General features: G+C 52.2%; 1 protein-coding gene across 1 annotated transcript; it reads right to left on the reverse strand.

The window, feature by feature from the left end:
• Window positions 1-11,405: 11,405 nt before the first annotated feature.
• SOX7 (SRY-box transcription factor 7) lies at window positions 11,406-15,872 on the reverse strand. Its single transcript, XM_054630326.2, has 2 exons — window positions 15,558-15,872; window positions 11,406-13,675 (listed from the first exon to the last, which is right to left on the reverse strand). The coding sequence occupies exons 1-2, from the start codon at window positions 15,781-15,783 to the stop codon at window positions 12,762-12,764; spliced, it is 1,140 nt and encodes a 379-aa protein (XP_054486301.2). The 5' UTR covers window positions 15,784-15,872; the 3' UTR covers window positions 11,406-12,761.
• Between the last annotated feature and the right edge of the window lie 304 nt (window positions 15,873-16,176).

Raw genomic sequence — 16,176 nt, forward strand, 5'->3', positions numbered from 1 at the left:
CTGGAGGTTGTCAGTCCTCCTCTTGGACTAGAGGCAAATTAAATTAGCTGAGACCAGGATTTTTTGCTTATTCATCTTCTAGCAAACCAGGAAGTCCCAAGGCACCAGTGCTGGAGCACTGCTGTCCTGTCTGATAGAGAGCAAAGGCACTGAAATGCTTTTTCTTGGAAAACCAGCACAAACCCAGAATATTCCTGCGCAGATTTTGGGAGTTTGCATTTCCTAGGTTGCTTCCCAACAGGCAAAATAGGTGCACCATCCTAAAATCTTTAATATTATGGTTATTTGGGCAAAATAATCACAGCAAAATCATAGAATCATGAAAGGGTTTGGGTTGGAAGAAACTATAAAGACCATAGGCAGGGATACCTTTCCCTAGAATATTTAGACAACTAATGGAGATAAAGCTCTGAGTTTCCATAATTTAGGTGGGATGAACAGCACCCTACCTTTTATTCTGTGCTCACAGAATCCATAGAATCCTTAAAGTTGGAAAAGACCTCCAAGATCTTGATCAATAGACAGATGCTGAGGTTTATCCTGCCATTTTCACTACAGGGGAATTCAGCAATGCTGTGCACAAATCAGAAGCAGGGGGTGGCTCTCTGGCCTTCAGTTCCCCATAAATAATATTGCTCCTTGTCTGCTGGGAGATGTGTTCAAAGCTGCAGGATTTGGGGACTTCATTCCTGCAAGTTTTTCTCCTGTATAAATGCACAAAGGATGCAGACTCCACTTTTACTCTTTTGCACACTTTTACTGAACCTATAATTGCAAAAGGCTGGAGAGAGGTAGCCAGGCACTTTGCACAACAATAACCTGTTCCTCTTCATCCCACAGGATCCCTGAAAGATTTTTCATGCCTAGGCAGGACGAGGCGTACCCAGTCAATTCCTGGTCTCACCCCCTAACCCCATTCCCGGGACATGACTCATTTTTGGACATCCAGCCTGAAAAAAAGTCCAGGAATGAGCCTCCAAGTGGAATCAGTGGGCATCAGGCTCCTCCTGCCTCCTGTAATTAAGCTGTCTCTGATATTCCCCACCAAAAAGTCATCGAGGGAATGTTGGGCTTAATCACCACATCAGTTTATCCAACACTTCCCCAGTGGGCTGGGCTGGGCTTTTGCCAGGTTTTGCCATGGATCTTCTTTCCCAGACAAATGTTTCCATGCTCAGCCTCATCTCCCAGGGCCCAGCCTATTCCTACAGACATCTCTCTCCTAAAGACACCGAGCTCTCTCCAGCTCGTTCGTGTCACCTTGGAGGAAAGCAACAACAGCCTGTGCTCACTTTAGGGCCTTGCAGGGAATAAAAGATGTTCCCAGGTCCCTTAAGAGAGGAATTATCATCCAAGTACTGCTCACAGCTTAGACAGAGCTCACTGGGGTTAAGGGACATGGAAGAGGGTGTGGAATGATTTGCTGGCAGGAACAAAATCATGTAAGTGAAGAGATCTGGTTCCATTACTAATTATTCTCTTCCATTAACATAATGCAGGCTGCAGAGTTAGGAAGCAGATCTCTGTTTCCCTTCGGCTTCCAAACGTATTTTTTATAAATATTCCCTACTTCTAGAAAATAGGGAATATTCATAATAATATTTTAGCCTGTTTGACTGAAGGGACAGGCAAAATAGCAAAAAACCACTGGAAAATCCCAATTGTTCTCCCAGTTGAAGTTCTCATTCTTATTTCCTCAATTGAAAAAAAAAAATCTTTTTTTTTTAGAGTGAAAATCATCTTCTTCATTTCAGTTTTATCTTTGTTTAATTGAGAGTAACAATCTATCAATTTTATTGAAAAATCTCTTGTTTTTACTCATAGTTTTACACCTGACTATAGTTAATACTAAAATAGAAAGGGTTTAAACTACAGAATCACTGGGCTGCAAGGGATCTTCGAAGATCATCTGTCCTGACCCCTAAAACTAAATAGGTCTTCAAACTGGTAGAATCTGGTGATGAGGATGAAGTTTAACTAGACCAAGAAACTGTTAAGGACAGCTAATGGAAAGGGAAAAGCATAGACCATGGAAAAAAAAGTCTGTTTTCTATGGACATTTTGGAGGAGTTTGGATACTGTTATGAAAAATATTAAAAAAATATACATTTTGTCATTAAAAAAAATCAAACAATCTCACTCTGACTGGTCCCTCATCTCTTTTATTTTTCTTTTCTACGAGAAAAACCTGAAAAGTTGCATGAAATGCGCTTTCTTTTTAAGTGTGCTTAAGGGAAACAAAGCTAAACTCTAAGTTTTCTTTAAGTTACTGGGCTTTTTTTTTTTTTCCTTAGAAGGATGTTTTCTGCAAGGAAATCATCAATGGAAAATGTTTGACCAGCTGTACCCTTATCTGCAGATCTGGAAGCACAGGCAATACATGGAAATCCCCACCTCACTCCAAGTTTCAAGGGGGTGACTGGGTTTTGTGCTCGTGCCTCTTTCGATGTGAATAAGTGCTCCAGTATTCGCTTTTGTTTGCTATCCATCCACTCCAGCCCAAGGAAAAACACAGGGAAATTTCACCTTGTGCAGGATCCCGGGATCCGCGGAGTTGGTGCCAGGTCAGTTTTGTGCAGCTCCCTGAACACAGCCTTGGGTTTGGCTCCTTCTGGAGCCTTCAGGGAATTTGAATCTGGAGATCAACTTGCAGCTTGCAGGAAATGACAGAGACAACCTGGATATGCCTGGATGTGGACTGGACGTCGCTCGTTTGCGCTCCTGGCTTGGGTTTGAGTCTGCTGGAGTGAGCCCAAATGATCCCAGGAGTCAGCAGGGCCCAAGGGCCATTCCTGGGGGTGTTCAGGTGCAACCACCTTGCTCTGGAAAGAGTTTTGACCAGACCAGGCCAACTGGTCAGCAAGGCAGAGGATGGGCACAGGTTCACATGAGAAGCTGTGTCTGCCCCATCCCTGGAAGTGCCCAAGGCCAGGTTGAGCAGGGCTTAGAGCATCCTGGTCCTGTGGAAGATGTCCCTGCCCATGGCAGGGGGTGGAACTGGATGATCTTTAAGGTCTCTTCTAACCCTCACCCTTCTGATCCTAAGACTTGTCATTGATAGAAGGAGATCTAGTTTTGTTTTCCATCCATTACAAGTTTGGAATTCCTTTGTCCCTCTGTTTTTTTTTTGCCAAGCTTTGATTGTGGGAACTGATCTGAGGGTGAATTCTAATTTCTGACCTTTCTATCTCCTGTCCATATCCTACAAAGGGACGGCAGTGTAAAATCTTCCTGGTCTTCCAGGAGAACAGCAGGGAAAGTTAAAATTGTTCAGCCTGGAGAAGAGAAGGCCCTGGAGACTCTTCTTCCAGGAGATCAGCACTCAGCAGGAGTGGCAGGAGCAGAATGTCTGTTCAGTTTGGCTTTTCTTCCTAGTCTGACCTGGATTTCCACCTCTGGCCTGCATTTCCACCTCTGGCTTTATTTCATACCCCAGCTATGAAATGTTGACAACGTTTTGGGAAAAAAAAAAAAAGACCAAAAAAGACCCCAAAAGCCCAGACACACACACACATGTACACACACACACACACACACACACACACACACACACACACACAGACTTGCTTGGGCTTGCCTTGCAGGTTCTCCGCCCGGGAGCAAATCACTTGGGAAATTTAATTAAAGTTTAATGAGGCACTTTGATTGCTGGGCCGTACGCCTGCTGGAATTAATGTACAGTGAAGGGGTGTCTCGTCACGCTGCTGGCAAGAGCTGGCAATAGCTGGTAAGTTCATGTAGAGCAGAGCATGTCATCCTAAATCACCTTTTGAACCCGGGAAGGCAGCAGGGAAGAGCAACTAGGAAGGACTGATGGGTCATTTAGTACAGCAGGTCCTTTACAGGGGAGCCCCATACCTTGGGGAAATTCCCTTGGAGTGGCTTTTGGGGCTTTTCAGGAGGTTGGGGGTGGAAGGCAGGCAGGGTGGTGTGGAGGATCTGGGCTGTGGGTTTCCTTCTCTTCTTTCCCTTGAGTAAAAGAAGGGAAGAGAAGCCTGGATTGGGAGGAGCTCTGGCATGAGAGATCCTGGGAGAATTGGGACCTCCAAGGATCCTCTATGGGACCACGGTGCTGAGATACCCAACCTGTGTGTTGCTAGTGGAGATATGGGTTCTGTTTCAAGTGAAGGGCCTCCAGGCCACCAGGAAAAGGCATTTTGGAATGCCATGCTGGTTTGGAGAGGGACAGACAACCCCAGGAGAGTCCCACGTCCTTCTGCCTCCAAGCCAGGCCTCCACCTAGGAAAAGATCATTGCAGATCCCATATGGGATCTCCAGAGGTCTCTGAGAACCTCAGCATTTCTGTGAGAATCACAGAATATTCTGAGTTGAAAGGGACCCACAAGCATCATCAAGTTCAGCTTTCAAGGGAATTTCCCACAGAGGGGTCACACCCACAACTATGGCATTGTTGGCACCATGTTCCAACCAACTGAGATGAAAACTGCACCAGGATGGATTTGACCTCCAAATCAGAGTGGAGACAGCTGGGCACACCTGGGAGTTAAAAACCACCTTTAATCACTGATCAGGCTTGACCAGTGCAGTCACTGGGAAGGGACCTGGCAGGCCTTGTAAAAACTTAAATGTTGAGTGGATGCACCCAAATCTGCCCGAGCTGATTTGGTCCGAGGGGGGAGAAAAGTTCCTTGTGGTCCTGCAATCACAAGATCCACCAGTGCCTTCCAATGCACTGTCACATCCTGGGAACTCCTGCAACTCCAGCTCTCCTGCAATTCCTGGCACCTGGAAGGAGCAGGGAGGTTGCACAAAGGGCCTTTCCTAATCCTGGAGCACATAGTTCTGCAACTGCAACACACCTTCCATCTCCCTGGGCATGAGGGAGGGAAGCAGGAATGTTTTCTAAGGTGGTAAAAGCCCAGCAGACAAATCCATGCTCCAGAAGAACCCATCAAGGAATAGGAGCAGGGTCAGAGGCTTCCCAATGACATTCCAGTTGTTGGGGGTGATTCTGGCCCAGATCAAGTGGCAGGGATGCAACTGCCCAGGTAAGGTTCAAGGCGAGCAAAGGCCAGGAATCATTCCCATGACACTGTTTGGGTGCTGTTGTCCTCTTTTGGGAGGCTGAGAGGATGGACCAGTGGGGTTCAGAGCTGATCCCTTCATTTTCCTGCACAGGTGCATCCATGAGGGGCGTTGGAGCCTCTGGAACCACCAGGCCATCGAGGCACAGCCAGAGGCTGTCACCTCTCCCAGCACAGAAGAGGGTGAGAATCACAGAATACTGGAATCATAAATGATCCTGATTTGGAAGGGACACACAGGAATCATAAAGTCCAACTCCTGGTCCTGCACAGACACCCCAACAATCCCACTCTGTGAGTGTTGTCTGAACACTCCTGGAGCTCTGGCAGCTTTGGGGCTGTGCCCATTCCCTGGGGAGCCTGGGCAGTGCCCAAACACCCTCTGGGGGAGGAACCTTTCCCTGAACTCCACCCTAAAAGGGCGCATGAGACATGGACTCTGCTGAGAGTTCCACCAGACTGTGCTGAGAGCTGTGGCAAAGGACACCAAGGGATGCTGCTTTCTCTAAGCCATGTGTTCTATGTCCTCTCTGTGAACACACACAAATACGTAAAAAATCATAAAATCATGCAATACAAGAATGGCTTGGGTTGGAAGAGACCTCAAAACTCCTCTCATTCCACCCCCTGCCATGGGCAGGGACACCTTCCACTAGACCAGGTTTCTTTCTGATATTTTATCTGAATCTACCCTCTCTTAGTTTAAAACAATTACACTTTATCCTATCATGACTGGCCTTGTTAAAAAGTTTGAACTAGTTTTTCTAATATATATATATCTATAGACAAGGACCTCTTATACATGTATATATGTACATGTATATGTCATATCTCCTGTATGGATATATATCTTTATATTTATATTTTTATTTACATATTTATATTACAGTTATATTTATAGATTATATTTATAGTTTATATATATGTGTGTGTGCGTGTGTGTGTATTTTTTATTATTTTTAATTTTTTTAAAATCTACATTAATATGAGGGGGACAGTTGTAAATGTCTGAGTTGTGTCAATCACAACCATGTGAAGCTCTAGACAAGAAGTCTGACCCTGAGAGGAGAAAATCAAGTAGCTGGTCCCAGGTCAGGGGTGCTGAGGAACCTCTTTAAACTCAGATTTTTGGCAGCCTCCCTGAATTTTGGCCGGGGCCCAAACGGGCAGTGTGGAGACTTTTCCCTCAACAGGGAAGCAAATCCAGCCTTTCCCACTCCAGCTTAATGGAAAAAAAGCCCACAAGCCACGCTTTGTTTATCAAAACAAACAAAGCAGGGTGGTGAAGATGATGGTGCTGTAGGAGGATTTTTGGTGCCCCAGCCGATCAGGGGTCGGTGGGACCTGGCATCCCTTGATACCCGATCCCGCTCCCGCTCCCTGGGATGCCGGGAGGAGCAGCGGGATCGTGACTCAGCCCCACATGAGCCGGTTTCCTTCCTGCACCGCCAAGCCTGCCCTTCTGATGTTTTGTTTGCCGTGGAGCTCTGGGGGCCGAGTGGGAGCTCCTGGAAATCAAAGGGAAAAGAAACAACATCTCGGCCTGGCCGAGGCGGTGTCCTGGCTGGATGGGACACGGGGGAATTCCTGGGGCTCGGGGAAGAGGGACACTGGAGGAGGGCACAGGTCAGGGCTCCAGCACCAGGCTTCTTGTCCCAAAATTCTCCCTGAACGCAGCTGGATGTGCTCCTTGGATGCCCTTCAGCTGTCGGTGGGCTCCTCAAGCTTGGAGGAGGAAGAACAGGGCTTTTCCCTGGGTTCCTCAAGCTCAAAGGAGGAAAAACAGGGCTTTTCCCTCTCTCCTTTCTTCTCAGCTTGTCCTTCAGTCCTCTCTTGGACACACTGGGTGGGGAATGGGACCTCCAGTAGTCCCTCTTGGATTGAGATGGGAGTAGGAGGCAGCTCAGCTCTTGTTAATCACCCCGGACAGGAGATTGCCAGATTTTGTCTAATTTCAGATTTCTCCCTGTTAGTGAGGAAGACAAAACTCTCCATGAAAAGCTGTTCAATGTCTGGACCCATCCAAATATTGATCACATCCAAATATTGATCACATCCTCACTTCCCCTGTCCTGGGCCTGGGGCAGGATTTGTGGCCTGGGCATGGCTGTGTTGGGATCTGGTGTAATTTCAGTGGGAATGGTAATGCTTGAGAGTTGGGGGTCCTCCCTGTCCTAATTTTTTCATCAATCTAAGTCTACTACATGTCTTTCCATGTTTCTTCCATCATCCAGAGGTGGCCCTGGATGTACCAGCCCTCAGGCAGTGCACAGGCTCTGGCTTGAGCCTTGGGGATGTTCCCAGAAGGGTGTCAGGATAGCACAAGCTGAAGAGGATGCTCTGGCCAGCACTGGATTCTACTTAATCATTGCAAAAAATATGGAGAAAATCTGTGTTGTCCTCATTCCCTCCATACCCACTGCACAACTTCCCCCTCCTCCCCAGGCAGACCCAACTCTGCCACCGTCCTCCCTCTGCCAGCATCTTTGATTCCCTGGATGTCAGAAATGAGCAGGATAACCCTGATCTCCAGCTGTGGGGGCTGCCTTGGCTCTGGCCTTGAAGGGGCTCACCTAGAGGATGAGGAGAAATCCTGATTTGGCCTGGATCTGCTCCAGATGGACACCAGGGGTGACACGCTGGGTTCAGCCACGGTGACCCTGGATTGATGATGAGCCTGATCCCACAGTGCTGAGCATGCACTGTCCATCCTCAGGCTCTTCTCCCCACATCCATCCTCTCTTTGGCACATTCCCAAGCAGGGAGAGACCCACAGCCTGCCCACATCCCTCTGTGTTCCCCATCACCCGTTTTCCTATTCCCAGCATTTACCCTGCTGCACGTAGCCCTGGGGGAGCCAGAGGATTGTACACAGAGGGAGAAGTTATTTTTCCTTGACATAAACATCCAAGCCTTTCCTCGGCCCCTTCTCTTGAAACGTGGAGGTAGGACCTGGACTCATAACATCCGGCAGGAGGGGTTGGCCTTATCTGCCAGGAAACACTCAGCTCCGGATACATCCTCCCCTGCTCCCGGCACCCCAAGCAGCTCCCATTGGCAGTGCTGGGCAGGAAACCACTCAGCAGCTTGTCTCATTCCCTCCTCTGGAGAGACAGGAGGGAGGGTCTGATCCTGCCCTCCCCGCCGTGGGGTGCAGCAGGGTTCGGAGTCAGGGTGGGGTTGGGGGGATAAAAAGGGATGGATGGGGAAAGGAGTAAAAAAAGGGGGGAAATAGGGGATTTAGGATGTGGGGACTTGGGGGAGTTGGCTGTGTTGAGGGTCTCTCGAGGCTCTGTTGCTGATTTTAAGGGTGAGCTCAGTCCAGTCACCTCACCAGCTTCTCTGCCTCTACTTCCCTCACCTGGTTCTGCTCTGAAAAATCAGGGAAGATTGTTGGATCCCAGCTGATTTTGTAGCAGGATCCAGATCCCTCAAATAGGGCAGGGACCCTCGTGCTAAAGGCAGAACAAGCACTTGGTCCTGTTCACATTCTAGATAAGAGACAGGTCATGTCCCAGCACTGGTTGGAAGAAGGGTGGGAGGGAAGGAAGAATTATCTCTGTTTTACAGACAGGGAAACTGAGGCATGGAACATCCACGTGGCCATTTGTCACCAGGGCCCACCCCTGTCCGGTGACACTGGGACAAGCAGAGAGAGGACAGAGGAGTCAACACCTGCTCAAGGGATGCAAGGGAAATTACCCAGGGCATGACACACAGGGCAGCCAGCTCCTGGCCAGCCCAAATTCCAGCTATCCAGGAAGGTGACCTCATCCCTGCTCCCCATGCCTGGCACCACGACCTGCACAGCCACAGGGGCCAAGGACTGGCCAAGGCCACTGGACACTGGGGGCAGAGGGCTCACACCCTGCTCACATCGTGGCAAGGAGATACCCCTGTCCTGGCCCGAGCTGACGCCCCTGAGAGGAGCCCAAATGTGGTGTGAGGCTGTTTTATCCCTTCCCTTCCTGCAGCCCTGATTTGATTTTCCTGTTGGTTCCCAGGCTGGGGACAGCAGGCCACAAACCACATGACTCCTCAGCATGCACAGAGACAGCCATGGGCTCCTGGATTTGGGATGGGGAGGGAGGAGAAACACGCCTAGGACTGATGCAGAACAAGTCCTGCTTGGGGTCTAGACCCCCTCCAATATCCATAAATGGTGATGGCCAGCAGTCTTTCATATGGATGCCCATTTTCCAAGCAAAACCACTCCTTCCCATCTCTGCCAGCCACTTACTTTCCATCTGTTCCCTGCAGCAACACCCTGCATCCCAAAAAATTGCTGTCTAGAGGGGATTTACCAAAGCATCCCATTTTCCATCCCCCCAGAGAAGGGAGGGATGGTGCTCCTGAATCCCATCTCAGCTGCAGTGTCCTGGAGGTGGGAGCCGGCTGCTCTGGGCTGGACGTGTGCCCGGATCCGGCCGTGGCTCCCAGGGAAAAAATTGCTGTGGGTAGAGGGGATTGACCCATAGCACCTCATTTTCCATCCCCCCAGAGAAGGGAGGGGTGGTGCTCCTGAATCTGATCTCAGCTGCAGTGTCCTGGAGGTGGGAGCCGGCTGCTCCGGGCGCTGGGCGTGTGCCCGGATCCGGCCGTGGCTCCCAGGGAGCCGCACCTCGCCTTGGCTGCGGCTCCCAACGCCCTCGGGGGGCCCCAGCTCCCGGTTGGGGCCTGTAGCTGTTCCTGGCGTGCAGAGAGCACAGGGACAAGATCCCAGCTCTCCTCACGTGGCTCTGGGTTGAGCAAGTGGGGACAGGCTTGGCTGGCAGGGCTCTCCGTTCATCCGGGCACGATGGGTTCCTTGGGGATGGGGTGTGTGGAGAAACCCCTTTTCCTGGGGAAATCAGACCCTGGGTTTGTTTCCAGCAGCCCTGCATGGGATGAAAGCAAGGAGGGAAAAGGCTCGTAGGGTGGTGCAGTTAATCCCATTGTTGCTCAGGACATGGGAATAAGGAGAAGGACCAGTAGGAGCAGCTAATGTACTGGAGAAAGGGTCCTAAAGGAAAAGAATGTGACATCCCAGATCAGGCTGGTGGCAATACCCAGAGCTGAATTTCTGGGGGGGCTGGGACAGCTGAGCCTCCTTCTCAGGGCAGTTTCACCATTCTCTGCTGTCTCTCAGGCCTGGGGCACCACAGGGATTGCAGGGAGAGATGGAGAAGGGAAAAGCAGCCCCACTCCTGCTCCTGGCAGGGTCCCACGTGAGTCAATGCTCCTGGGCAGAGAGGCCAAACAGGATCCTGGCACCTCCTTCTCTCCCTCCAGCTCCAAAATCCTCTTGGAAGAGTCACATTTGGGCTGAGCCACCCCAGTCAGGGAGCCACCACAGTACCTGGGGCTGGCAGGACACCCCAAGGCATCCATTTCCTTTCTAAAAGGAAAGACCAAGGGTGAATTTGGATGCCTGAGAGATGGAAGAAGGAAGAGGCAGGATGGGAGACCTGAATCCAGGGGATACAACTGGGGGATAAACAGGGTTCTGTTGGTCATATTGGTGCCTCCCCAAATAATCACACAGCCTCCACCTTCTGGGATTATGGGCTTCGTGGATCAGTGATGTCATTTTTGGGAGACAAGGGACAGGATTGGGCTGGATTGGGTTGAATTGGGTTGGGTGACCTCTGAAGACTCCTCCCAGCCACCACGCAGAGGTGGCATCACAAAGGGCACTAAGAAATGCTCTCCTCCACTTTTTGGGATCCAGCCTGGGAGACACTGCTCTGGGAGATGTTTACCCTGCCCTGGGTCTCCAGAGGTCCCTTCCAGCCCTAACAACTCCGGGATTCTCTGTGCCTGGCTTAACCTCAAGGACAACAGGGACAGAGCCTGATTTAATGTCTGGCAAGAGCAGGCTGTGATGCTTTTCCACCACAACATGGATTAAGCTTTTCTCTTTGCTGGCCAGGCCTGAAGACCATCACTCAACATCACCTTCACGTGCCTCCTTAAATTTGACCCCCACATATTTCTGAGGCCTCATTGCCTCGATCTGCACCTGAAATGAGGACCCTTTTCAAGATCCCCCACTGTGGAACACATTAAAAGGTGAATTACCCAAACTGTGAAAGAAAAGAGAACCTTAAATGCAACTAAAACCCACGCTCCAGGCACTGGCACTCACTCCATAAATTGGCAACATCATCTGTGCTCACCAAGACACCAAAGGCAAAGCTCTTGACTTCACTGTAATGTGGAAACAGGATTACAAAGATCATATCTGAGAGATGGCAAAAGCCATCAAGGCAAAAGCAGGATCAAGGCCAGCACAGTGACCTAAGCCCCGGGACACTCATGAAAAGTGAGGGTAAGCACTCATCATCCCCTGAGTCTGTTTGTTAGAAAGCAATCCACAATTTGTAAAGATAACTACAGATCTTTGTTTTATTTATAAAAAAAATGGAAGTAGAAAAATTTGGCTGAAAATACCAACAACAACGATGACAACAAAAATATAAAAAAAATAGCACTTGCACGGGAAATGTTTCTGTTTTGAAAACTGTTGTCAATAGCGACAGCAATTTAAATCATTGAACAATCATCATATAAAAACATTTATTTAAATTAAATATTTTATGCAAACTCATATCTACACTCATTCAAAATGCATAGAGTCACACAAAAGAGATGGAATGTATTAGCTTAAAAACCGGCGAACTTTTGGGGGTTTTTTAAAAGTTTTCTTTGCAATTATTATTAATACATTTTGGGGACTGAAACCAGGAAATCATAACCACGTTACTAACTAATCATTACCAAGTGCCATACAGTAAACACTAAGATTAATCATGTCATATAACTGATTTAAAATAAAGCTTCATTTTTATGGAAAGGAAGAGAACTCGAGCAATACAAAATCCGAGGTGGGGGGGCAGGAGGAATAATGGAAGGAATAAATCAATGTACAGCTTTATTACAAGCAATAAAACGCCAGAGTTAGGAGAGGCATTGGGCACTGTGGCTCCAAACACGGAGCCTTCCCCTTCAAAGGATGTTTGATAAAAAAAGTGTCTGCTACATCATCACCTCTTGGCCAAAATGTTCATCCCAGGACCTGCTCCCATCTGGGGTGGATGCCGTCCGGGTCCTGCCTTTCCATGCCCTGATCTTACCCCACTCCAGAGCAGGCTCAGCGCTCTCAGGGCTGCCTACCCCACTCCTGGATGGTGTCCCATCCCCTCTGGGGTTTCCCGAGGGATGAAGCCCCCAGTCCATGCTCTGGGGCAGGGGATGGGGGCTTTAATCCCCATTGGAGTGGTCAGGCAAGTCAGGGTGGTCAGGCAGCAATGCCACCACCAGAACCCAAACACAGCTCATGGACCTTCACCAAAATCTTCCCTTCTCCCATCCCTGCCTTTCCCCCTTCCAGGGGGAATTCAAGCCTGACATTTTCAGGGTGCCGCCGCACTCCTGACTCCAAAGCAGAGCTGGGGATACCCCAAAATGAAGGGCAGCCTTCCTGTGCTCCCAGGAGCATCCCTGCTTTGGAAGAGGGACTTGGCCAAAGGGCTTTGGCGTCGGGAGGTGCCCCCTGGCCACGGTGGGAGCAGAGCACTCCAGGCTTTGCACGGTGGTGACCCAACAACCCAAATCCTTTACCTACAGCACCAAGGAGACTCCAGGGCCCTGTGGTTCGGTCACCCTGAGGGAGCGACGCCTCGGAACAGTGTCGGGTCCTTCCTGGGCCGCTCCAGGCGGCCCCGGCTGGGCTCCTAAGAGACGCTGTAGTTATTGTAGTAGGTGGCCGTGGCATCAGCCAGGACGGAGATGAGGCTGTTCTCGGAGCTGTGGGAGCTGCCAGAGCCCGGGACGTGCCCGTTGGCCAAGGCCCCTCCGTGGTGGTGGTGGTGGTGGTCACCATGGCCGGGGTTGTTGAGATATTGGTCAAACTCATTGCGGTCCATCTCTCCCAGCAGCTCCGCTTGGCTCAGCTGGTCCAAGGTGTCAAAACCGTGGTGGTCTGGTGGTGGGGAGAGCTGGCCCAGGTGGGCATGGAGGTTGGGAGGGGGCAGGGAGGGGAAGGCGGGTGTGTAGTAGCTGGGAGGAGGAGGAGGAGGAAGGGAAGGGCAGCTGGAGGCCGGGGGGATCATGCAGGTGGCCGGCTGCGGCATGGGGCTGAGCGGGTGGTGGCCGCAGGGCAGGGAGCTGCCCGCGTACTCCGCGGAGAAGGTGGCACTGGCGAGGTGGGAGCGGTGATGCTCCTCGGGGCAGGGCGAGGAGAAGAAGCTCTGCTCGGGGTCTATGGCATCCAGAGGGGACATCTCCGGCGGGGTGGGCAGCCCGTAGGGGTAGGTGTCCACGCTGGTGCTGCTGCCGCTGCCTGGAGGCTCCCGGTACGCCCGCACTGCCGGCAGCCCCGGGCGGGGGGGGTACTCACCCGGGCTCTCTTTGTCCCCCCCGGCCCGGCTGCAGGTCCGCTTTTCCGGCACAGAGTTCTGGTCGCCCCGTGTCAGGCTGCCCAGCAGAAAGCCGGGATCCACCCGCTTCCCGATGCGCTTGACCTGCTTCTTCCGACGGGGCCGGTACTTGTAGTTGGGATAATCTTGCATGTGCTTCACCCGCAGCCGCTCGGCCTCCTCCACGTAGGGACGCTTCTGCGACAGGCTCAGCGCCTTCCAGGACTTGCCTGAAACGGAGGACACGCTCCCTTAGCACCCACAGCCTCCCAAGGGTGCCCCAATGTCCCATCTGGCACACGCAGAGGACACAACCCAAAAATCCTGCAGAGGGATGTGGTGGGAGTGGGTGGGAGAAGAAGGGGGGAATTGAGGCTGCTATAGGGTCTCCCTTCATCCCAAGTCCCCACATAAGGTGTGTTTGGGGTTAGTAAATAAATCCAGGCAGATGAAATGAACTCTCCCAACTCCCTGTGGAGCAGGGACAGCCAAGGCCGTGCCTGGCTGAGCAGAGGGTCAGGACATGCTGTCCTTTAAGGTGCCCCAGTTTGTGCCCTGCCAGGGCTTGCAGCAGGGCACAAGGAGACCTGGGCACTGTGACAGCTGGTATGGATGGTGGAGGGTGTCCCAGCTCATGGCAGGGGGATGGATTAGATGGTTTTTAAGGTCCCTTCCAACCCAAACTATTCCATAATTCTGTAATCCTATGACCTCGTGCCTCCCTGTTTGAGATAAAATGTCCCCAAGACACAGCACAGAGAAGCAGCATTGGGCAGGGGGGTTTGATCCCACAGTGAGGCTGTCCCATGCTGCTCCTCAGGGTAAGGGGGAGAAATGAGGATACACATCAAAGCCTTTGATGCCTTCCCATGGCCTGAGACAGCAGAAATAACACTAATAAGCTGAGATGCTGCATGGCAAAGCAGCGAGGAGAAAACCCAAACCACCAAAGAAAACACCACAGAACTGTCCAGGGAAACACAAACTTTGGATAAGAGGTTGGGCAGCAAAGCTGTGTTGCAATTCGGGGAGCTCTTTCTCAGGCTGTCTGGGCTGATAATTTTGGTTTGCCCTCTTGGTTTCACATTAAAATGGGGCTTAGGAGGAAGGGAGAAATAGTAGATGGGGAGTGGGAAACAAATGTGTGCTCAAAATGGGTTGTGATCCCCCAAAAGTAACAGCAGAAAAACACACACACAGCCCCTAACCATGTAATACAAAGTGGCACAGCAAGGACAGGCCAGAAAATTTTGGGGGTCCCTCCTTGCAGAGCAGGGCAGCACCCTCAGGGTTTGCAGCAGAGGGGTGGCAGGGTGCCTGTCCCCTGGGATGCAGGACACCATCAGGCTTTGCACCCCAAGGAGTGGCTGCACACCTGGAGTGTGGGACAGTGCTGGGCTGAGCACCCCTGGCTGACAGGGCACGGTGCTGCTGAACTCCATCAGGTATTGCAGCCCCAGCGCGCTGCACCCGGGCTGGCTTTGCACCCCAAAACCAGCCAGGTAAGTGTGGGGGTGCCCTCCTGCCGTGTGCCAGACTGGGTCCCCACCTGGGCAGGGTTGGCACCCCCAGGGATGGCCAGTGGCGCTGGCATTCCCAATCTGGGGCGCTGGATCTCGATGGGATTTGCACCCCGGGATGACCGGGTGGGTGCATGGTGCCCAACCCAGGGTGCTGGATCCGAATGGGATTTGCACCCCAGGAATGGCTGGAGAGTGCCTGGATCCCCACCCCAATGCTCTGAATCCGGACGGGGTTTTCACTCCCGGGACCGCAGGTGGGTGCCTGGGGACCAAGCCGGGAGCGCTGGATCCCAGCAGGGTGTGCATCCCAATCCCGGGTGGGTGCCTCCCCCGTGCCACCGGATCCGGGCAGGATTTGCACCCCCGGGAATGCCCTGCTGGACTCACGGGTACCGAATCCGGACCAGGTTTGCACCCGCAGGGATCTCCGGCGGGTGCTCCTGGGCACTGAATCCCCACAGGATCGCCGGGTGGGTGCCCGGGTTCTCCCCCCGGGGCACCGGATCCGGGCAGGGTTTGCACCCCCGGGGATGCCCGGGGTGGGTCCCCGATTTTCCCCCCTCCAACCCGCGCCCCCCGCGCTGCTCACCGAGCATCTTGCTGAGCTCCGCGTTGTGCAGGTCGGGGTTCTGCACCGCCAGCCTCTTCCTCTCGTCCTTCGCCCACACCATGAACGCGTTCATGGGCCGGCGGATGCGGCTCTCGGAGCCCTTCTCGCCCTGCGACGCTCGGGGGGGTGGCCCTGGGGACAGCCCCTCGCCCGCGTCCCCCTCCAGCCGCTCCGGCCAGGGGAATGTGCTGAGCAGCGCAGCCATGGCCCCCCCGGCCCCCCCGGCCCCGCCGCGCTGCCCTCGGGGTCCCCGCGCAGTCCCAGCCTCCTGCCCGGCCTCTCCCGTATTTATGAGCTCCTTGGAAAAAGCCTCCTCCAATGACACCGAAGGGACTCGCTGCTCCTCCTTGTTTGCAAACTCCTCAGCCCCGGCCGGGATGGTTTCTGCGAGGAAACTTCTCCCCACCCCTTCTGCCCGGCGCCCCCCGGGAAAGCAGCACCCCCAACACCCCCCTTTCTCCTTCCCACTCCCCCCTCCCCCTCTTTTATTATTATTTTTTCTTTATTTTGCTCGCCGAAAGGGAGTGAGGAGAGAGCTGGAGATGTCCCGCCCCCAAACAGCTCCGCTGCCCTCCGGCCCCTCAGGCATCTTCAAACT

Source organism: Agelaius phoeniceus, chromosome 3 (assembly GCF_051311805.1).
Source record: "Agelaius phoeniceus isolate bAgePho1 chromosome 3, bAgePho1.hap1, whole genome shotgun sequence".
Classification (NCBI taxonomy): Eukaryota; Metazoa; Chordata; class Aves; order Passeriformes; family Icteridae; genus Agelaius; species Agelaius phoeniceus.